Source organism: Schistocerca serialis, chromosome 1 (assembly GCF_023864345.2).
Source record: "Schistocerca serialis cubense isolate TAMUIC-IGC-003099 chromosome 1, iqSchSeri2.2, whole genome shotgun sequence".
NCBI lineage: Eukaryota > Metazoa > Arthropoda > Insecta > Orthoptera > Acrididae > Schistocerca > Schistocerca serialis.
This window is the reverse complement of record NC_064638.1, coordinates 784,316,438-784,340,355: the sequence shown is the minus strand read 5'-3', so window position 1 is coordinate 784,340,355 and position 23,918 is coordinate 784,316,438. Positions and strand designations below refer to the sequence as shown.

The window sequence follows — 23,918 nt, the reverse complement described above, 5'->3', positions numbered from 1 at the left end:
CTTTAATAATTAGAAATTAGAAATATTAAGGGAAAGTACACTAAGGAGATACAGATTGGTAACAAAAGTGGTTCGGCTTGTAACTATGTAGATCACATTACTTGTAATGCAGAACAAAGGAAGGTGAAGACAGTTTAAGTAAACAAAACAATCTAAAATTCAATACAGTGAACATATCAGTATATTAAGAAAGACAAAAAATTAAAAGTGGCAAAAAACATTTCTTGTGACTGGCGCTTCTTGGTTTCCATACACTTGATAAACGACGTGTTTTAACCCATCTTCAAGCTGCTTACAGGTTATTAATCATTCGACAGGTGTTTAGAACTGGCGCATTATCAGTTGTCTTACACTGGTACCAGTTACGTACAAGCTGGAATCTTGTATACCACCCACGAATCCTTGAGGTAATCTGCGGTTTTGGAATGTTTGTGATTGACTGTAATATATGAATAATTTTGGGCCGCAAAGGAGGCAGCTAAGTGGATATAATTAATTGGAAGATCGTAGGTTTGGGATTTAAAAAGGGTATCGGAATGCGATCTGCGACTGAAAGTTGTTTCTAAGATGGAAAAAGGCGGGCCTTTTTTTGTCAGTTGACAGTAAGTGAGTGAAATTGAAGATCTGGTAGTCTGTGAAATATGTGTGACGGAAGAGCTACTTCGTGTTGGGAAGGAATAGATGTGATTCAAGTCGTCTGTGGATTTGGTTGGGAAGGGCAGATTCAAGAGTCGTGCTAAAGACGGGTGATGTGGTGCAGGGAGAAGTTTGCATTAGGAGTAAGATAACGACATCTTTTCATCGCTGAGGGACGAAAATTAGCATAAATTGTGGTGTTAACGTGGCAAAGGTTTGCACGCTCAACGAAGGCCTTCTTTTAGGTAAATCCATGCAGCTAACGTTTTAATGAGTCGAGCTGTTAAAAAGCCGTTTGTCAGAAAACGTCTGCCATATCATTTATCTGTACATTAATTGTAAGTCGATGGCGAGGTGCAAAGACGGTATGCACGGGTTTCGTCTTCTAGGAATGCCACATTTCTTAGCTGCATAGCGCAAAGCACGCCGAACCCTATACGGTACCTACGAGGTAACTGATTCATCATTTTTGGCAGGGCAGTGACAATTTGAGGTAACATGCCCAAGTGGAGGGTGAGATAGAAAGAGACTAGTGTTTTCTGCGATCGCTGGGCTAGACGCATCATGTGGACGCTGCCTGCAATTTCATGGCTCTGTTGGTTCAAATGATGACAGCTCATCGCTTACTACAAATGGGGTTGTCAGGTTCTGTAGATACTACCATAGTATATCTCAGGCCAGACATTTCAAGTAACTTTCATAACATGAATTTCACCCTCACTACCCCAGCAGAATGTCCATCATAAAATCCTTAAAATCAAAAACATCTAGTGGGTATGACGAAATATCAAAAAATTTAACTAAAAATGTGGTTCTGAGTTAAGTAACATATTAAGCCATCTGTTTAACCAGTCGTTTATCAGTCGAATACTTCCTGAATGGTTGAAATATGCTGAAGTTAAGCCACTGTTTAAAAAGGGACATAAAGAAATAGCATCAAATTTCCGCCCAATTTCGCATTTGCCAGCATTCTCAAAAATTTTAGAAAAGGTAATGTACAATCGGCTTTATCACAAATAACGTACTGTCAAAGTCGCAGTTCGGCTTTCTAAAGGGTTCTGATAATGAGAAGGCTATCTGGACTCACAGTGAAAATGTACTTAATACATTAGACAAAAATGGTAGGCAAATGGTATATTCCGTGATCTGTCAAAGGCATTTGACTGTGTAAATGACAATATCCTTTTAAGTAAATTAGAATATTATGGTGTAACAGGAAATGCTGCAGAATCGTTCAAATCTTATATCTCTGGCAGGGAACAAAGGGTGTTATTAGGAAAGAGACATTTATTAAGCTATTAGGCCTCATCCAATTGGGAACTAATTACGTGTGGGGTCCCACAAGGTTCCACCTTAGGGTCCTTACTTTTTCTTGTGTATATCAATGACCTTTCATCAGTAACATTACCAGATGCCAAGTTTGTTTTGTTTGCCGATGATACAAACATTGCAATAAATAGCAAATCAAGTGTAGTCTTACAAAGATCGGCTAATAAAATACTTGTGGGCATTAATCACTGGTTCCTAGCCAATTCTATGTCACTAAACTTTAAAAAAACGCACCACATGCAGTTCAGAACTTGTAATCGGTGTTCACGTGTACACGCCTAACATATGATGATAAGCAGATAGAAGAAGTGGACAGTGTTAAATTCTAGGAATTAAAGCTTGATAATAAATTCAACTAGGAGGAGCACACCACAGAACTGCTGAAGCATCTAAACAAATCTCTATTTGCAATGCGAATTCTGTCAGTCATAGGAGATATAAAAATGAAAAAGCTGGCATACTATGCTTACTTTCAGTCCATAATGTCATATGTGATTATTTTTTGGGGTAATTTATCAAAACAAGCTAAAGTTTTCCGGGCAAAAAAACGTGTAATATATGTGGTGCGAACTCAAGAACATCCTGCAGAAGCCTGTTTAGGGAACTAGGGGTACTAACTACTGCTTCCCAGTATATTTATTCCTTAATGAAATTTGTCATTAAAAATATATCACTTTTTCAAACCAGCAGCTCAGTTCATGGAATCAATACTAGAAATAAGAATAATCTTCACAAGGATTTAAAGTCACTTACTCTTGTACAAAAACGTGTGCATTATTCAGGAACATACATTTTCAATAACTTGCTAGCAGCCTATAAGCTTAACAGTCATTGAAATTCAGTTTAGGAGAAGCCTAAAGGATTTATTGGTGGCCAATTCGTTCCACTCCATTGATGGATTTCTCAGTAGAACCAATTGATTTTTCTAACTTCTGCACCATTTCAGTGAAGTAATGTGTTCATTGCAAATAAGTATTGTAGTAGTTCTGTTAGACTATATGCATATTACCTTTTTTTTAAAATTTTAAGTTCAGTGCATTAATGTGATCTTAGTGAATGAGTGTTTCAAAATTATCCTTTCATATAGTGTTCATTAAAAAAAAAGACTATCCTCCCACTTGGGATCTGTGGAAGGTACAGTAGCTTATTTGTTTCAGTTGTAAATATTTGTCATGTATTATTGTTTTTCTGACATGTTTCACATCCTGGAGGACCTCCTCACTACGGATCAATTGGAATGAAAGTAAATCTAATCTAATCTATATTTTTGCTGTTCGTGCAGTAAAACTACCACGTGAAGTATAACGTTATAATTTATTACTTCTTTACTACTAATTCTATTCACAATACATTTCTCAGGCGCTAGCCACATATACAATAGATATACAGGGTGTTTCAAAAATGACCGGTATATTTGAAACGGCAATAAAAACTAAACGAGCAGCGATAGAAATACACCGTTTGTTGCAATATGCTTGGGACAACAGTACATTTTCAGGCAGACAAACTTTCGAAATTACAGTAGTTACAATTTTCAACAACAGGTGGCGCTGCGGTCTGGGAAACTCTATAGTACGATATTTTCCACATATCCACCATGCATAGCAATAATATGGCGTAGTCTCTGAATGAAATTACCCGAAACCTTTGACAACGTGTCTGGCGGAATGGCTTGACATGCAGATGAGATGTACTGCTTCAGCTGTTCAATTGTTTCTGGATTCTGGCGGTACACCTGGTCTTTCAAGTGTCCCCACAGAAAGAAGTCACAGGGGTTCATGTCTGGCGAATAGGGAGGCCAATCCACGCCGCCTCCTGTATGTTTCGGATAGCCCAAAGCAATCACACGATCATCGAAATATTCATTCAGGAAATTAAAGACGTCGGCCGTGCGATGTGGCCGGGCACCATCTTGCATAAACCACGAGGTGTTCGCAGTGTCGTCTAAGGCAGTTTGTACCGCCACAAATTCACGAAGAATGTCCAGATAGCGTGATGCAGTAATCGTTTCGGATCTGAAAAATGGGCCAATGATTCCTTTGGAAGAAATGGCGGCCCAGACCAGTACTTTTTGAGGATGCAGGGACGATGGGACTGCAACATGGGGCTTTTCGGTTCCCCATATGCGCCAGTTCTGTTTATTGACGAAGCCGTCCAGGTAAAAATAAGCTTCGTCAGTAAACCAAATGCTGCCCACATGCATATCGCCGTCATCAATCCTGTGCACTATATCGTTAGCGAATGTCTCTCGTGCAGCAATGGTAGCGGCGCTGAGGGGTTGCCGCGTTTGAATTTTGTATGGATAGAGGTGTAAACTCTGGCGCATGAGACAATACGTGGACGTTGGCGTCATTTGGACCGCAGCTGCAACACGGCGAACGGAAACCCGAGGCCGCTGTTGGATCACCTGCTGCACTAGCTGCGCGTTGCCCTCTGTGGTTGCCGTACGCGGTCGCCCTACCTTTCCAGCACGTTCATCCGTCACGTTCCCAGTCCGTTGAAATTTTTCAAACAGATCCTTTATTGTATCGCTTTTCGGTCCTTTGGTTACATTAAACCTCCGTTGAAAACTTCGTCTTGTTGCAACAACACTGTGTTCTAGGCGGTGGAATTCCAACACCAGAAAAATCCTCTGTTCTAAGGAATAAACCATGTTGTCTACAGCACACTTGCACGTTGTGAACAGCACACGCTTACAGCAGAAAGACGACGTACAGAATGGCGCACCCACAGGCTGCGTTGTCTTCTATATCTTTCACATCACTTGCAGCGCCATCTGTTGTTGAAAATTGTAACTACTGTAATTTCGAAAGTTTGTCTGCCTGAAAATGTACTGTTGTCCCAAGCATATTGCAACAAACGGTGTATTTCTATCGCTGCTCGTTTAGTTTTTATTGCCGTTTCAAATATACCGGTCATTTTTGAAACACCCTGTACCTGCCAAATTATATCATTGTACACCACATAGTTCAGGAGATAAGACTTCATAAACATTGACTTGCCTGAAAATAAAACTGCAGAGCGAAATTCGCTAGAGATATGGGCGAAATATGTATACAAATACATGTGAAATATGTTAAATATGTATGAAACGTATTTGACAATGCATACGCGGGCAAAGACACAGATAAAAAACCTCATGCTAAACCCCTGGAACGATTTCAATGAAATTTACTAAACATATTAGTCACGATCTGGAAACAAATATTGTGGAGAAAGATCCACTCCTATTGAGGTGAGTGTGATAACTTCGATAGAAAAGGGTGGAGGATGAGATGGATAGACAGCGAGGTTGATGGAGGAGATGAACACACATAGGGGCAGATGAGGTGGAATTAGAGGAGGGAGGAGGAGATGGACAGAGAATGCAGGAACAGATGAACGCATGGGGAAGGAGCAGATGGACAAAGAAAGGAGGGAGGAAGAGGTGGACTGAGAGAGGTGTAAGAGGAGATAGATAAGGGGAAGGAGGAGGTGGCCTAATAGAAAACTGGAACTAACACATACCCAGGCAACACCAGGTACAACATCTAGAATCTCTCAAAGAAAAATTTCAGATCGCATTGATTTGTGAGTCAAAATCTTGTATATGAGGGGAATATTTTCAGGCATTAATAGTGAAATCATACTTGTTATATACTCAGAATAAATTTAAAAAAGATTAGGATGCTTTCATTGTGAAGTGCGTATTTGGGTCTTTCTATTTTCTGTCTGTGCATTGAAAACTTGGAGAAACGGATTAGATGTTAGTGAAGGAAGGGACTGAAAATAATTAAGAGATAACAAACGATTAGCAGGCTTTGCGACGGCTGCCAGAAAGTGATTGAGTATTGTAAACACCGCGATGGAGTAGTTTCCAAATCTTTGACTAGTGTATATGTAGTGTAATGTTGAGTTTTGTACTTGTTTGTCATCAGTCATGGCGCTGTTCTTGTTTTTTTCTGCCTGTAGGAGTTTACGAATGTTCAGTTGTTAGTGACGTGAGACAGCATTGTGGTCTCTAGTACAGAAGATTTGCTATGTGGGACATCCGAAACTGAGAGGCATGATAATTAATTTAGAGAGATCTGCTTCAGTTGTAATAGTTATTTATTCAGACCACGAGCGGTTCCGGAATTTTAAAATTCTAACTTGAGGTTATGAAATTATTGTATTTGGTAACACATAACATGCAGCCACGTCAGTAAGTCGCAGTTGTAGTCGTAGTAGGCGTTCCAGCTGTGAAGCTACCCGGCGGTGGATAGTTCCCACCAAAATGCAGTGATAACAATTCTTACACTGACTGATCCAACCACGTGTCATGTGCTACCAAATATAATAATTTCATAAACCTGAAGATGGAATTGTAAAATCCTGAAACCGGTCGTGACTTGAATAGATAATTAGTAAAACTGAAGTAGATCTCTCTAAATTAATTATCAGCTCTAGTACAGAGGAAGGATTGATTCACTCGACAGGATTTTCTCAGAGGAAATAGAGCACATAAGATGAGTATAGGTTGGCAGGGATAGAGTGGTTGCTTGGGACTGTGCATGTACAAGAGTTCAGGAAAGGTTCCTCGAATACAGGATGCAGTGAAGGGTCTCTCATCATAGTTTAGGAGGGTAGTCGGATGACTTCCGATTTGGGAACAGTTAGTCCCAGAAATAAACATTCCAAATGACATGAGAGTTTCTCCAAAAACTGTCTTAAGCTGCCCACTCGCAGTTAGACCAGTCGGCCAACCCCATTTGCCGACTCGTCTGCCTTTGTGGTGTGCGAGTTCCGGCTCCACCAGCGCTCTGCTACCTGTCCAAATCTCTATCTGCAACACGACACTGTCTTTTTCCCTTCTGTTTTGGCGCAGTGAAAACTGCCACGCTACTGGCTCGGGCAGGGTTCATCACGCAGTCGCAGTATGCACACACACAGACGGGTCGGTGACCCGCTTAGCGTGGGGGTTCGCCGATACGTCGGCCAGTGAACGGACGGCTTTATACTTCACCTTGTGGAGCGAGATCGTAGCCGACGACGGCGACGGCGATGCCAGCGCCGTGCAGCGGCCGCACGCAGTAGGCGGACAGCTCCCGCGACAGCTCCTGCCAGTAGCCGCCGTGCACGTACACCAGGAACGGGCACTCTGCAACCAGCAGCAGCCAGTCAGTGTCACAACGAGGGCCGCTATACAGGAGCAGCGCCAGAGCGCGCGTTCGTCACCGTGCCAGCCCCAGATTTTGTACTGGAAATGTGTCTGTGAGAGTTCTGTGCGAGAACGAACAAAGGCTGGCCTGTAACAATTCGTTATCAATTGAGAACTAGCTCGCTAAGAGAAGGACGGAGGGAGAAATCATCTTGGCATCCCCTCAGATGGTTGGTTGATTTTCTAAAACAGGAAAGTAGCTGTTGTTAGATTAATAAATTTACTATTACTGGACGAACAGAAAAATCAGAACCTTAAACGACATGAAGTGTTGTAAGTGAAGTAAATACGTTTTCAACATGGAGCTTCCAATACGTCTGGAGTTGAAAGTTTAAAATCAATCTGTGTTACCAGATGTTCTACAGCATAAACCATTCAAAAATTGGGGGTTTTTTCAGTGAACAATGGGGAGACGCATTTCAAGTTACTAGGCAGTCAGGGAAAACAATGAAATAGATCAGGGAGCAAGATAGAGCGGAAGACAATTTATGACTTTAATTAAAGTAAAGGCGGGGGATGGAACCTGGCGAGTAGGTGGTAAGTGGTCAGAGTGCTTTCATAGAGTCTGAGAAATAAAATAAAAAAAAGGTAAGCGAGCATATCACATTAGAAAATGCGCTGCACAAGTATGGATGTGTTTTGCTGAATATAGCAATGCATCTAAAATACTGAAGGCATTTATACAACAGTGGATGGATTGTAGCGATGGATTAAAGACTTCCAGAACACTGATGACACAAATTAAATCTTAAGAGTAGCTCATGTGGCTATCGCAAAGAAAGCGCAACGAGAGATTCAGAAGGCCAAAGTCCAGAGGAGTGGAAACCTCAGCTCAGATCACTATTTCTCAAAGAACAAAATTAAGCTTCTTCCAAGGAACATAAGGAGGACCCAATAGAGAAAAATCTGCTGGTTCGACCCAGAGTCAGACCTAGCAAAGAGTTTACCCAGAAGCTGGAGTCCCATTGGAATCAACTGCAAGAAACACTAGAGAAGATAATTAACAACACAACCCTTTTAATAAAACTGAATAAACATCCATTGTGCAACTGCGAATGTAATGTGGTTTTGAGACAAAGGTAAGCTTCGTGGGTGAAATGAAACTCAGAACTGAGGTAACTGAACGAATTTCACGGGCGCGAGAAAACACACTGCTGAAATTAGCCTCGGCGTAAGCGTGCTTTTGGTGAGAACCACTTGCTACATACTGAGGAAGGCTTCCAGGAGAACAAGTTCAGATTTCAAAGACCCTGATGGTAAAATTGCCTACAGTTAATAAGAATAACTGTCATATCATGGCAACTTCATTCTCCCTCAATTGTAAGGCTCCAAAATCGAGTTTCAAGTTCTAAAACAGCCCACCTATCCGTCCTAATTCATCATATCCAGCAAGAGAAGAAATTAAACACATAACACATTCGCTAAAGAACAGCAAGGCAGCAGGCGAAGACTCGATAATTGCTGAAAAGTGGAAGAGTGTCGGAAACGACGCTACTGAAAAACTAGCCGAGATAATCCACAACATTTGCTAAACTGAGGAATTGCCATGTGGCTGGTTCCCTGCACCGACTTTATAAGAATAGTGACAGAATATATGTAAACAATTATCGTGTCATCTCTTCTCGTAATAATCTAGAAGATTTTTTTTTTTTTTTTTTCAAAAGCTCTTCAAACTGGGGCAGAAATCAGTTCGATACTCAGGTGGGTGATTGCCAACGAGGCATTAGAAGAGGGCGCTCACGTGCCGAACAGATCATGAATCTTAAATGTGTTCTTTCTTAACTGAAACGCAGAAGGCTTTAAAAAGGCTTGTGATTCAACTGACAGAATAACTCTTCTCGAAATCCTCAAAGAATTTACGGGAAGTGGACAAAAATATGCGAACCCCACAAACACAAGACGTTAGACACTACTATGCCTAACACGGTGTAGGAAAACAGCTGGCATTCAAAACAGCTTCCTGTCGTCTCGAAATAGATAAATACTGACCGTTCACGGTTTTATGGAAAATCTTAAACCATCGTTCTTGCAAAATAGTGGCAAGTCAGGTGACGACAATGGAAGTGGATAGCAATCGTGCACCCTTCTCTCTAAAGTAGACCACAAGGGCTTAATAAGATTGAGATGTGGCCACGGAAGATGTGAGAATTCATCCTCGTGCTGGACGATGCGAGCTGTGTGAACACAAGTCCTGTCTTGGAACTCAGTATCACCACTGGCGAACAAACATTGTACCACTGAATGGACCGGAACACCCAAAATGATCACTTAATGCTTGGCAGCTATGCGAACTTCCAGAGTAACCGAGGGGCCCATGGAATACCAGGATATGGATGACGAAATCATCACCGGACCCCGCCATGTTTCACTCCTGGGACGTGAAGTTGGCCACAGGTTGGATACAGTGTGAAACAAGACTCATCCGACCAAACGACTTTCTTCCATTGCTTCACAGTCCAGGTTTTATGGCTTCGGCATTTGCAATACTGATGAGTAGTTTTGGAATTCCACCTCGCCCTACAATTGACAGCTTATGGAGCTCCCTTCGTGTCATTTTGGTGCTGACAGGGTTCGCGAATCGCGAGTGCGACATTCAGTTTTGCAGTGACGTTTGACTTCTACAGCTGCCGTCCTCTTGTTTTTCGCCACAATCCTCTTCAATGACCGTCTGTCACGATCGCTCAACACATTCTATCATCCGCGTTGTGACTTACTGGATGATGTTTTCCCGCTTTACGTATTCGGTATAAATCTTGAAATGCTAAACACTTCTGATGGCTTGGTTGCTTAGGTACTCATCATATGAGCACCAGCAATTTGGCCTGACTTAGTCCCGACATAGTGCACTCACAACCATACAGAACACTGTTCTGACCACGACTAATACTTACAAAGTGTTGAGGACGTTGCACAGGTGCCGTTCTTAGTCAAATACAACAGCGCAAATTGCAGGCCTGGCTGGCATCTGCATTTATGTTCAACCACGCATTTCTCGCCATGTTTCCATAGCGTTGTCCAACCCATGTATGAGTAGCTTAGATAATAAAACAATGGCTGTTATCCGACAAACTTTCAGTGACACCTCTTACAAAGTGAAGCTTTTGAGGTAGATCTCAGATGCCTCTGCCGGGTGCAGAGTCAGACAACGAGACGAACTTCAAAATGGCTCTGAGCAGTATGAGAATTAACACCTGAGGTCATCAGTCCACTAGAAATTAGAACTACTTAAGCCTAACCAACCTAAGGACATCACGCACATCCATACCCCAGGCAGGATTCGAACCTGCGACCGTAGCGGTCGCGCGGTTCCAGACTGAAGCGCCTAGAACCGCTCGGCCACATCGGCCGGCCGGAGACGAACTGACGCATCTACTTGTCACCTGTTTACTTAAGAAAGTGACCCGGGAGTGACGATAAAGAATGAGCGGCAAAGATGTTGAAAGGGGACTCAGCCTTGGCTATTGATGCATGAATTCGGCAGTTCACTTTGTGCTCTTTAACAGATAGCCTTGCAATTTTTTTCTGATTATCTAGCCATAGGCGCAAAACAAATAAATGAAGGCACGAGTAGCCTAGAGGGACTCTAGATATCCTTCGAGAACACTGAATTTATTACAAACATCAAGTAACCACCCAGAATACTAGAGGTAGAAGAAGCAGCAACGGACGGAGAAGTTTTGTAGCAAACAGAACAGAGCATATAGTTCTAGACAGAGAAAAGTCTTCAGACTTAAGAGTAACTCCTAATGGAGTGTTATTGCACTACTACTTTTCACAATACGTAGCAATGACCTAGTGGGCAACGCCGGAAGTTACGATAGGCTTTTCGCAGATGATGCTGTTGTCTACAGAGAAGTCAAAACGCTATAAAATAGCTGCGATATGCAGAAATACCTACAGAGCATCGACGCTTGATGCAGAGATTGGTGGCTGGCCATTAACAAAGAAAATGTAACGTTTTGCGCAGTAATAGGCAGAAACGTCCATTATTGCATGATTGCATGATTACAGAGCGGTTCTAGGCGCTTCAGTCCGGACTCGCGCGACTGCTACGGTCACAGGTTCGAATCCTGCCTCGGGCATGGATGTGTGTGATGTCCTTAGGTTAGTTAGGCTTAAGTAGTTCTAAGTTCTAGGAGACTGATGATCTCAGATGTTAAGTCCCATAGTGCTCAGAGCCATTTGAACCATTTTTTTGCATGGTTACACGATTGAATAACAATCTCTGAAAGCGGTCAGATCCATAAAATACGTAAGATTATGGGTACAGAGCAATTTAAAGTGGAACAATCACATAAAAATAGTCGTAGGCAAGCCGTATGCAAGACTCAGATTGGTTGGAAGAATCCTCAGGAAATGTAGTCAACCTGTAAGGGAGATAGCTTATAAAACCCTCGTTCGACCAGTTCTGGAGTGTTGCCCGTACGTCTGGGATTCATATCAGATAGGATGATCCAAAGAAGAGCAGCACATTTCGTTACAGGATCATTTAGTAAGCGCGAAATAATCACAGAGAAGTGATTCTTGAGTTTCTCCCGGCGTATTTGATAGTCAAAATATCCACGGGTGTGCTGCCGGTCTATAGTGTCCAACGGGCACAATATTTCGGCGATCATACATGTCGCCATCATCAGGTGAACTGACGGACTGAGCTCCTGTGAACGTGCCGGCACGGATCTCCGTGCCGGCACGTTCACAGGAGCTCAGTCCGTCAGTTCACCTGATGATGGCGACATGTATGATCGCCGAAATATTGTGCCCGTTGGACACTATAGACCGGCAGCACACCCGTGGATATTTTGACAATCACAGAGAAGTTCAGCCAGCTCCAGCTGCAGACGCTGCAAGAGAGGCTTCCTGCATCAAAGTGCAGTTTACTATTGAATTTCCGAGAGCGTACGATCCTGGAAGAGTCAACTAATAAAGTGCCTCCGCCTAGGCATATCTTGCGAAGCGACCATGACGGTAAAGTTAGGAAGATTCGATTGATTGATTGATGGATTGAGGGTGTTATGGGACTAAACGACGAAGTCACCAGTCCCAGAGAGAGATTCAAGCCCACACGGAGGCTTATCAGCAGTCGTTCTTCTCGCGAAACATTCGCGACGGGAACAGGAAGAATGAGTAGTGACAGTTTTACGTAAAGCACCCTCTGCCACATACCGTAAGTTGACTTGAGGATATAGACGTAGATGTAGGTCTAGGAGAGCAGACGGAGCCAAACTCCTCCGACAAATAAGTCTTTGTATCACGGTGCAGAAAAATGGAAACAGCATATCAACAAATGTATCTACAAGAAGAAGTCAAAATCAGTTACTGCTAAAATATGACATAACTTTACAGTAAGACGACCGGAGGACATACATGCCGCAGAATGCCTTTGTCTAATCGAAAAATTAAAAATAAGAGCTAGACATACACTCCTGGAAATTGAAATAAGAACACCGTGAATTCATTGTCCCAGGAAGGGGAAACTTCATTGACACATTCCTGGGGTCAGATACATCACATGATCACACTGACAGAACCACAGGCACATAGACACAGGCAACAGAGCATGCACAATGTCGGCACTAGTACAGTGTATATCCACCTTTCGCAGCAATGCAGGCTGCTATTCTCCCATGGAGACGATCGTAGAGATGCTGGATGTAGTCCTGTGGAACGGCTTGCCATGCCATTTCCACCTGGCGCCTCAGTTGGACCAGCGTTCGTGCTGGACGTGCAGACCGCGTGAGACGACGCTTCATCCAGTCGCAAACATGCTCAATGGGGGACAGATCCGGAGATCTTGCTGGCCAGGGTAGTTGACTTACACCTTCTAGAGCACGTTGGGTGGCACGGGATACATGCGGACGTGCATTGTCCTGTTGGAACAGCAAGTTCCCTTGCCGGTCTAGGAATGGTAGAACGATGGGTTCGATGACGGTTTGGATGTACCGTGCACTATTCAGTGTCCCCTCGACGATCACCAGTGGTGTACGGCCAGTGTAGGAGATCGCTCCCCACACCATGATGCCGGGTGTTGGCCCTGTGTGCCTCGGTCGTATGCAGTCCTGATTGTGGCGCTCACCTGCACGGCGCCAAACACGCATACGACCATCATTGGCACCAAGGCAGAAGCGACTCTCATCGCTGAAGACGACACGTCTCCATTCGTCCCTCCATTCACGCCTGTCGCGACACCACTGGAGGCGGGCTGCACAATGTTGGGGCGTGAGCGGAAGACGGCCTAACGGTGTGCGGGACCGTAGCCCAGCTTCATGGAGACGGTTGCGAATGGTCCTCGCCGATACCCCAGGAGCAACAGTGTCCCTAATTTGCTGGGAAGTGGCGGTGCGGTCCCCTACGGCACTGTGTAGGATCCTACGGTCTTGGCGTGCATCCGTGCGTCGCTGCGGTCCGGTCCCAGGTCGACGGGCACGTGCACCTTCCGCCGACCACTGGCGACAACATCGATGTACTGTGGAGACCTCACGCCCCACGTGTTGAGCAATTCGGCGGTACGTCCACCCGGCCTCCCGCATGCCCACTATACGCCCTCGCTCAAAGTCCGTCAACTGCACATACGGTTCACGTCCACGCTGTCGGGGCATGCTACCTGTGTTAAAGACTGCGATGGAGCTCCGTATGCCACGGCAAACTGGCTGACACTGACGGCGGCGGTGCACAAATGCTGCGCAGCTAGCGCCATTCGACGGCCAACACCGCGGTTCCTGGTGTGTCCGCTGTGCCGTGCGTGTGATCATTGCTTGTACAGCCCTCTCGCAGTGTCCGGAGCAAGTATGGTGGGTCTGACACACCGGTGTCAATGTGTTCTTTTTTCCATTTCCAGGAGTGTATCTTAGGGAAAATCCTAGGTCCGATCGTACAAACTGGTGAATTCAACAGATGACAACCATGAACTCGACAGACTTGTAGAAATAATCTCAGACACCATTCACAGGAGGAGAGTTGTATTTTTATGACCACATTGTCTGTAAGAGACCTACAAGACTGAGCACTCAGATGGTCCGTTTATTTTGCAACGAGAAAGCCGAGGAGACCTGGTTCATCGAGGTTGGAAAAAGCTGCAAGAAGTGGGGACAACACAGGAAAATATCCACAAATGCATTCCCCTCAAGGAAAAACTCTAAGAACTCCAAGGAAAGCTAAAAATAAAAGATGGGCTGTTGCTAGGTAGGAACAGCACAGAAAGCGAATGCAGGAATACTGGGCTACAGTTAAAGTCGAGATGAAAGGTAAAGGAAAACCGCCGCTGAAATTGAGTTATCTGGAGATGGCCAACAAGGAAAGTATAAATCAGCTGATGTGTAATCGAGCTCTCTATGGTTTATCCCTCAGAAGGCATTGTTTTACCACCCCTAGGGGTAATTACCCACAGGAAGGGGGAGGCACAATAACACGATTAAAATTACTCGACACTTGACACCTGTCACTTGCCACTACAGTGTTGCAACAGCGACTGCCGGCTACCGCTCGGTTGTAGGCGACACACAAACACGGCGGATCATTTCACTAATGTTGTTAATGTGTAACGTGGAGTGATGTTGGAAGTGACTGCCCACGAGGTATGACTGTTAATTTAAACTCATTTGTAACTTAATCGCAACCTCATGCTACTCTGTGCGTCCGAGAGAACGGCAGACAACAACCTGCGACAGACCTAAAAATCACAATCGGTTTATTCCCGGCGGTTAAACCTAACCTCTGCGAACAAACATAAGACAGGAAATTTCTGTTTCACCGCTAAAAGGAAAATGTAATTTGTAGGTATCATTGGTTCCTGAAACTGACCGGCCAGGTTAGCCGAGAGCGCTAATGCGCTGTTTCCTGGACTCGGGTAGGCGCGCCGGCCCCGGATCGAATCCGCCCAGTGGATAAACGACGAGGGCCGGTGTGTCGGCCAGCCTGGATGAGGTTTTTAGGCGGTTTTCCACATCCCACTCGGTGAATACCAGGCTGGTCGCCATGTCCCGCCTCAGTTACACGGCTCGCAGACATTTGAAAAACGTTTGTACTATTTCATGGCTTACACCAGACATGAACAGCTGAGATAAGCTACATACATCCCTGGGGGTAAGGGGTGGAAACAGAAAAGGCATCCGGCCATCCTCTGACACTAACATTGCCAACTCCATAGTAACAGGGCTGAACCCGAATTGAAGTGGGGCAAAGACCCAAGCAAATGATGATGACAATTGGCCGGCCGGTGTGGTCGTGCGTTTCTAGGCACTTCAGTCTGGAACCGCGTGACCGCTACGGTCGCAGGTTCGAATCCTGCCTCGGGCATGGATGTGTGTGATGTCCTTAGGTTAGTTACGTTTAATTAGTTCTAAGTTCTAGGCGACTGATGACCTCAGAAGTTAAGTCGCATAGTGCTCAGAGCCATTTGAACCATTTTTTGATGACGATTGGTTCCTGAAATTGTCCTCATACTAGCTAAACGAGCTGTTGTGTTACCAACTGCCGAGCAGTCCTGATTGGCACTTGGTTACAGATTATAAGTGACACAGGCAGATTCAAAACGGAAGAAAAACTGATGCGAAGAAAAATAAGAGCACATAAAAAGTTATCACGATCATCAAAATGACATGGCAAAGTATTAGAAGTAAAAAAGAAAAACATTTAAGCCAGTTAATTGAATAGAAACAGTAATCAAAGTCATTCGATTGGATTTAGAAATAAAATAATTTTCTGTATTTGATGGGATATGAACCTAGAACCTACACGCCAGGTTTGTACGCTAACCACTGCACTACACCACTACGCTGAGGAAGAATATTTACGCCTCCGCTGAAGCAGTGGCAACGATGAATTGAAATCTTCAAAAATTCGGCTTCAGACAATGTGTGAAGCTCATCTAATGTAAGCCGATTTCTGTGATTATAACTGTATGTGTAACGCTGAATCGTGTCTTCTGCGGAAGGACAGAGCAGTGTTTGGTTAAAGCTGTGTATGAAAAGTGTGTATTTCGTCTGTGTATTTCTGTGCCTGTTGTTTCTGGTGTCGTTATCATATGTGACGAAATGTGAAATAAATAGGCCAGACAGACAATTCGGGATCCAAACACACGAAGAAAGAAAGCTAGCCAAGGAACCGGAAGTGACCTGACCAGTCGTTGTGGCACTATGGCAACGGTGAGCGGTTCGGACGTGACGCTGTGCCCTCTGACTGGAGGAAAGCAGCTACAACGTGTGAAGTGTCAAGTAGCAAGTAATTTTAGTCGGACTGTAGTGTAGAGTGTATCGCAGGGCAGCAGCGGCGCCCTCACCTCCGGGCAGCTGCGGCCCCACGAAGAGGTCGACCAGCTGTCTCGGCCCGGGCCCCACGCGCGCCGTCTCCAGCGGCGGCAGCTGCGCACACACCCGCTCGCTCTCTGCAACAACAACAGCAGCACACCTCGTCATCTCGTCGTAACCCGCTCATTACGTCGTTACAAGGCAAGGAAGGGAGAAGTGTCACAGTTCACACCTTTCATCGTCGTCCAGCTCCAGAAGGATCATTGTTCTGAAGCGTAAACCTAAGTCGGGACGCCTAGACGGAATTTCAATCGTGTTCCTTGCAATACCTTACCAACGTCTCAACTGCTTCCAGAAAAAACTGTTTGCAATTAAATGAGCGCTAGTACACTTTCTTCCTGTCCGAATAACAAATAACAAACTCAGAAAAAAGGTAGCACTTTAGAAAGAAGCCACTCACTAATGTCGTGTTATCTTCATTCCACTTACACATAGTCATTAGCGTTCTTAATTACCTCTAAAGAACTAATGCCAACGTTCATCATCCACAAAATACCATGGTAGATGTTTCAACAATTCTGTAACACTTACGGTACGAATATACTAATAATCCAGATGCCCTACATATACACTCCTGGAAATTGAAATAAGAACACCGTGAATTCATTGTCCCATTGACACATTCCTGGGGTCAGATACATCACATGATCACACTGACAGAACCACAGGCACATAGACACAGGCAACAGAGCATGCACAATGTCGGCACTAGTACAGTGTATATCCACCTTTCGCAGCAATGCAGGCTGCTATTCTCCCATGGAGACGATCGTAGAGATGCTGGATGTAGTCCTGTGGAACGGCTTGCCATGCCATTTCCACCTGGCGCCTCAGTTGGACCAGCGTTCGTGCTGGACGTGCAGACCGCGTGAGACGACGCTTCATCCAGTCGCAAACATGCTCAATGGGGGACAGATCCGGAGATCTTGCTGGCCAGGGTAGTTGACTTACACCTTCTAGAGCACGTTGGGTGGCACGGGATACATGCGGACGTGCATTGTCCTGTTGGAACAGCAAGTTCCCTTGCCGGTCTAGGAATGGTAGAACGATGGGTTCGATGACGGTTTGGATGTACCGTGCACTATTCAGTGTCTCCTCGACGATCACCAGTGGTGTACGGCCAGTGTAGGAGATCGCTCCCCACACCATGATGCCGGGTGTTGGCCCTGTGTGCCTCGGTCGTATGCAGTCCTGATTGGGACGCTCACCTGCACGGCGCCAAACACGCATACGACCATCATTGGCACCAAGGCAGAAGCGACTCTCATCGCTGAAGACGACACGTCTCCATTCGTCCCTCCATTCACGCCTGTCGCGACACCACTGGAGGCGGGCTGCACGATGTTGGGGCGTGAGCGGAAGACGGCCTAACGGTGTGCGGGACCGTAGCCCAGCTTCATGGAAACGGTTGCGAATGGTCCTCGCCGATACCCCAGGAGCAACAGTGTCCCTAATTTGCTGGGAAGTGGCGGTGCGGTCCCCTACGGCACTGTGTAGGATCCTACGGTCTTGGCGTGCATCCGTGCGTCGCTGCGGTCCGGTCCCAGGTCGACGGGCACGTGCACCTTCCGCCGACCACTGGCGACAACATCGATGTACTGTGGAGACCTCACGCCCCACGTGTTGAGCAATTCGGCGGTACGTCCACCCGGCCTCCCGCATGCCCACTATACGCCCTCGCTCAAAGTCCGTCAACTGCACATACGGTTCACGTCCACGCTGTCGCGGCATGCTACCAGTGTTAAAGACTGCGATGGAGCTCCGTATGCCACGGCAAACTGGCTGACACTGACGGCGGCGGTGCACAAATGCTGCGCAGCTAGCGCCATTCGACGGCCAACACCGCGGTTCCTGGTGTGTCCGCTGTGCCGTGCGTGTGATCATTGCTTGTACAGCCCTCTCGCAGTGTCCGGAGCAAGTATGGTGGGTCTGACACACCGGTGTCAATGTGTTCTTTTTTCCATTTCCAGGAGTGTATTAATGACTTTCCGCTCTATATTCACGAGGATGCAAAGGTAGTTCTTTTTGCTGATGAAAATGGTTCAAATGGCTCTGAGCACTATGGGACTTAACATCTGTGGTCATCAGCCCCTAGAACTTACAACTACTTAAACCTAACTAACCTAAGGACATCACACACAAAATGGTTCAAATGGCTCTGAGCACTATGGGATTTAACATCTGTGGTCATCAGTCGCCTAGAACTTAGAACTACTTAAACCTAACTAACCTAAGGACATCACACACATCCATGCCCGAGGCAGGATTCGAACCTGCGACCGTAGCGGTCGCGCGGTTCCGGACTGAGCGCCTAGAAGCGCTAGATCACCGCGGCCGGCTTTGCTGATGATACAAGTACAGTAATAACATCCAACAAACAAGAATTAACTGAGGAAATTGTAAATATTGTCTTTTAGAATATTATTAAGTGCTCTTCCGCAAACTGGATCTCATTAAATTTTAATAAAACACAGTATACAGGGTGAGTCACCTAACGTTACCGCTGGATATATTTCGTAAACCACATCAAATACTGACGAACCGATTCCACGTGAGAAGAGGGGCTAGTGTAATTGTTTAATACAAACCATACAAAAATGCACGGAAGTATGTTTTTTAACACAAACCTACGTTTTTTTAAATGGAACCACGTTAGTTTTGTTAGCACATCTGAACATATAAACAAATACGTAATCAGTGCCGTTTGTTGCTTTGTAAAATGTTAATTACATCCGGAGGTATTGTAACCTAAAGTTGACGCTTGAAACCTCCGACGTTCAGTTGCGTGTTGTAACAAACACGGGCCACGGTCGGCGAGCATCATCTGCAGGGACATGTTTACGATGACGACCGTGTTTACGAGTGTGGCTGTAGTGCACTGTTGTGGTTTCGTCTAGCTGTCGCAGTGTCCGCATGTAGCGCTTGCTGCTATTGTTATTCTGCATTCGTCTCCGCACGTAGACCAACTGTAGTACACCGTGTTACCAGACGTCTGTGATAGTGTAGTGTTGTAGGAACTGTGACCATGGTGTATTCGAACTCTGAAAAGGCGGTGATGATATTCATCTATGGCGAGTGTCGACGAAGTGCAGCTGAAGCCTGCAGGGTGTATGCAGAACGGTATCCGGACAGAGAGCATCCAACGTGCCGCACATTGCAAAACATCTACCGTCAACTGTATGCAACAGGTATGGTAGTAGCACGCAAACGAGTCCGTAACAGGCCCGTCACAGCAGAAGCGGGTGCAGTTGGTGTGTTAGCTGCTGTTGCCATGAACCCACACATGAGTACACGGGACATTGCGAGAGCCGGTGGACTGAGCCAAAGTAGTGTCATGCGCATACTGCATCGTCACCGCTTTCACCCGTTTCATGTGTCGCTACATCAGCAATTACATGGTGATGACTTTAATCATCGAGTGCAATTCTGTCAATGGGCATTAACAGAGAATGCGTTGCAGTTCTACCTGTTTACCGATGAAGCGGGTTTCACAAACCACGGGGCAGTGAATCTACGGAACATGCATTACTGGTCCGTGGATAATCCTCGCTGGCTCAGACAGGTAGAGCGACAGCGACCGTGGACTGTAAATGTATGGTGCGGAATCATTGGCGACCACCTCATTGGTCCTCACTTCATTGCAGGGACCCAAACAGCTGCAACATAAATCGCGTTTCTACAGAATGATCTGCCAACGTTGCTCGAAAACGTCCCACTGGAAACGCGTCGACGTATATGGTATCAGCATGATGGTGCACCTGCACATTCCGCAATTAACACTAGGCTGATCCTTGACAGGATGTTCGACGGGCGTTTCATAGGACGTGGAGGACTCATAAATTGGCCAGCCCGTTCTCCTGATCTTACACCTCTGGACTTCTTTCTGTGGGGTACGTTAAAGGAGAATGTGTACCGTGATGTGCCTACAACCCCAGAGGATATGAAACAACGTATTGTGGCAGCCTGCGGCGACATTACACCAGATGTACTGCGGCGTGTACGACATTCATTACGCCAGAGATTGCAATTGTGTGCAGCAAATGATGGCCACCACATTGAACATCTATTGGCCTGACATGTCGGGACACACTCTATTCCACTCCGTAATTGAAAACGGAAACCACGTGTGTCCGTGTACCTCACCCGTCATGGTAATGTGCATGTGCGTCAGTGAAAAAGACCAATAAAAAGGTATTAGCATGTGGACGTAATGTGCTGTTCCAGTCTCTTCTGTACCTAAGGTCCATCACCGTTCCATTTGGATCCCTACGTAATTCGGTGCTCTCCGATGCACACGATCGAACAGCGGAGGAGTGATACTCAAGCGCCAAAAAAAAAAAAAAAAAGAAAAAAATGGTTCAAATGGATCTGAGCACTATGGGACTTAACTACTGTGGTCATCAGTCCCCTAGAACTTAGAACTACTTAAACCTAACTAACCTAAGGACATCACACACATCCATGCCCGAGGCAGGATTCGAACCTGCGACCGTAGCAGTCGCGCGGTTCCGGACTGCACGCCTAGAACCGCTAGACTACCGCGGCCGGCTCAAGCGTCAACTATAGGTTACAATATCTCCGGATGTAATTAACATTTTACAATGCAACAAACGGCACTGATTACGTATTTTTTTATATGTTCAGATGTGCTAACAAAACTAACGGGGTTCCATTTAAAAAAACGTAGGTTTGTGTTAAAAAACATGCTTCCGTGCATTTTTTTATGGTTTGTATTAACCAATTACACTAGCCCCTCTCCTCACGTTCGGTCTGTGGAATCGATTCGTCAGTATTTGATGTGGTTTACGGAATATATCCAGTGGTAATGTTAGGTGACTCACCCTGTATACAGTTCCGTACAGTAAAGGGCACTAATAAACATAGAGTTCGAACAGTAGTCCTTAGCTAAGGCAGAATATACCAAACTTTTGGGTGAGTGCGTTGATGAGAGATTGAATTTCAAGAAACAGTTTGATGATCTGTTGAAACGTATGAATTCAGCTACTTATGGTATAAAGGTTACTGCCAATTATGGTGATAAACATATCAGTAAATAAGTTAGCCACGCCTATTTTCATTTACTGCTTTCGTATGGCTTCATATTTTGGGGTAATTAAGGAAAAAAGTATTCTTTGCTCAGAAGCGTTTGATCAGAGCAATAGCTCGAACCCACTCAAAATCATCTTGTAGACATATATTTGAGGAACTAGGGATATTCAATTCACATTAGCTTCACAATACGAATGTATATATTCGCTTAGTAACCCATCCCAATTCAAAAGAAATAGCAATGTGCATAGCTACAGCACTAGGACAAAGGCTGCTAATTTCAGCACAGCAAGGTATCAATTATGCTATCACAGAAGTCTTTGGTTGCTTACTAAATAGCATCAAAAGTCTGACAGATAGACAAACAGAATTTAAAAACACATTAAGAGAGTATCTGAATGATAACTCCTTCTAGTCATAGAATGAATTTTAGATTTACATTACTAATTACACAATAATTTAAAAATAATAATAAAATAAAATAAAAAGTCTTGAATTATGAGATGTAAAGAAAGTTTTGTTAAACTGACACGTTCCACATCATTAAGAAGTGTTCTGTTCATGATCTATGGAGCAATTATTTTTTTAATCTAATTGCTAATCTAGCCTTCTCTACTTCCGTTAAGTATACATTCCCATGATTCGAAATAATAAATAACACTGAACATTGAAAAGTACTCAGATAGTACCTAATGTTACTGCACAGTGCTCGAGATACTGGACGTGTTGCACCACTCCCTCGTTGTCAGCGGCCACCTCTAGATGGCAATTTATAAAGAGCTTGTCCCGATCTACAGGCAGGAGGGTATGTAAAGTAAACACGCTGCTGGGATTTAAATTAACTTCCTGCTCAGTCTCTACAGTGGAAAGCATCGGCTTCGTACTTACTTGCAGAGGGTCCTTGATTAACTAGGACACCAAGAGTGGTGGATAGGAATCACAACTCGAATAAAAAAAAGTTAAAAATGATCAGGCAAATATTCTGAAGGATTCGAGGAGCATGAAAGGGAAGCAGTGGTTGAGAACAGAATGAGACAGGGTTGTAGGCAATCCCCGATGTTATGCAATCTGTAGACTGAGCAAAAAGTAAAGAAAACAAAAGAAAAATTTGGAGCAGGAAGTTCAGAGAGAAGAAATAAAAACTTCGAGGTTCGCCGATGACAATGTAATTCTTCAGAGATAGGAAAGGACTTGGAAGAGTAGGTGAACGGAATTGACAGTGTCTTGAAACATTGTGCATTCCGACGGACTTGAGTATTTCCAGCACGAATTATCCAAAATAGCTACAGAGTGGTACCGGGAACACTCATCTGAGTTTAAACTCTTCCGCTGACCATCGAAATCCCCTGACAAGGACATTATTGAGCTTATCTGGGATGCCTTGCAACGTGTTGTGCAGAAGAGATTCCCACCTCGTCGTACTGTTGCGGATTTATGGACAGCCCTGCAGGATTCATGGTATCAGTTCCCTCCAGCACTACTTCAGACATTAGTCGAGTCCATGCCACATAATGTTATGTGGCTCTGTGCTCACGGGGTCCTACACGATATTAAGCAGGTGTACCAGTTTCTTTGGCTCTTCAGTGTAGTATATACATAAGAGCAGACAAAGCTGTTGTAACCATACCTATAGTGTTTCCGTGCTTGGGTGAGACTATGTAAATTGATTCTGTCACGCTAGGGAGGGGATACTGATTCCACATGATTGCAATCACGTTGACAAGTGGGGTTGCTGCTGTCATTTCTTACCAAAGGCCGGCACTGTCGATGTTCGGTCGAGGTGCAACGAAGTTGCGCACGCCTTTTAAAAACGGTGACCTCTGTTTTCGAATGACGTTACGACCTTCTGCTGTAAGTAATGAACAGGGAAAACTGCAACTTGCACCAAGGCTGCTCGTGCCAACAGCACAGCGCGTTCGCAGCGACGGCGTCTGGCGGCAGTCCTCAGTCCGGGTGGAAGGTAACAGAGAGGTGAGGCAGTGAGCAAATAACGCTGGTGGCGGTCGCACTCCGTGTCTTTATACTCTTCGAGGCGCCGCACTTCAGTGAGCTTTTGACCTTAAAATATAGGGCACTTGCCAACCGCTTGGAGGTGCAGATTTATTAGTTACATGTTCTCTAGATCATTTGAACGACTTTTTTTGTAGACATTCAGTTTACCGGATTTTACTCCTTTCTGAGTCACTGACAGCTTTAACAGTGGACAATAAACGTCATTTTTCCCTCCAGTGCTGTAGATACGTATGAGTACATCACTGTTTTCAAATTTTCATGGATTATTTACGTCGAATTTCAATAGCAAATACACGTCTTGTGACAGCGGAGTTAAATTGCCTAGCTCTTTGAAGAGGTACCTACATCACGTCCGTGGCTGAACACCGTATATTATTCTTACTGCTCGCTTTTATGCAGTCAATACTTTA

General features: G+C 44.9%; 2 protein-coding genes across 3 annotated transcripts in view; one reads left to right on the top strand and one right to left on the bottom strand.

The window, feature by feature from the left end:
• Positions 1 to 23,918, top strand: part of LOC126483633 (waprin-Thr1) — a 185,716-nt gene that overhangs the window by 61,786 nt on the left and 100,012 nt on the right. The window lies entirely within an intron of this gene.
• The window catches only part of LOC126483623 (kynurenine formamidase), a 46,951-nt gene that overhangs the window by 15,816 nt on the left and 7,217 nt on the right, over positions 1 to 23,918 (bottom strand). The window contains exons 3-4 of one of the 2 annotated variants that reach the window (XM_050106670.1): positions 16,419 to 16,523; positions 6,950 to 7,084 (exon numbers count right to left, since the gene is read on the bottom strand). In XM_050106670.1, the coding sequence (XP_049962627.1) occupies positions 6,950 to 7,084; positions 16,419 to 16,523 (240 nt within the window). The remainder of the gene's footprint in view (positions 1 to 6,949; positions 7,085 to 16,418; positions 16,524 to 23,918) is intronic. The other variant, XM_050106678.1, reaches the window with a different exon arrangement.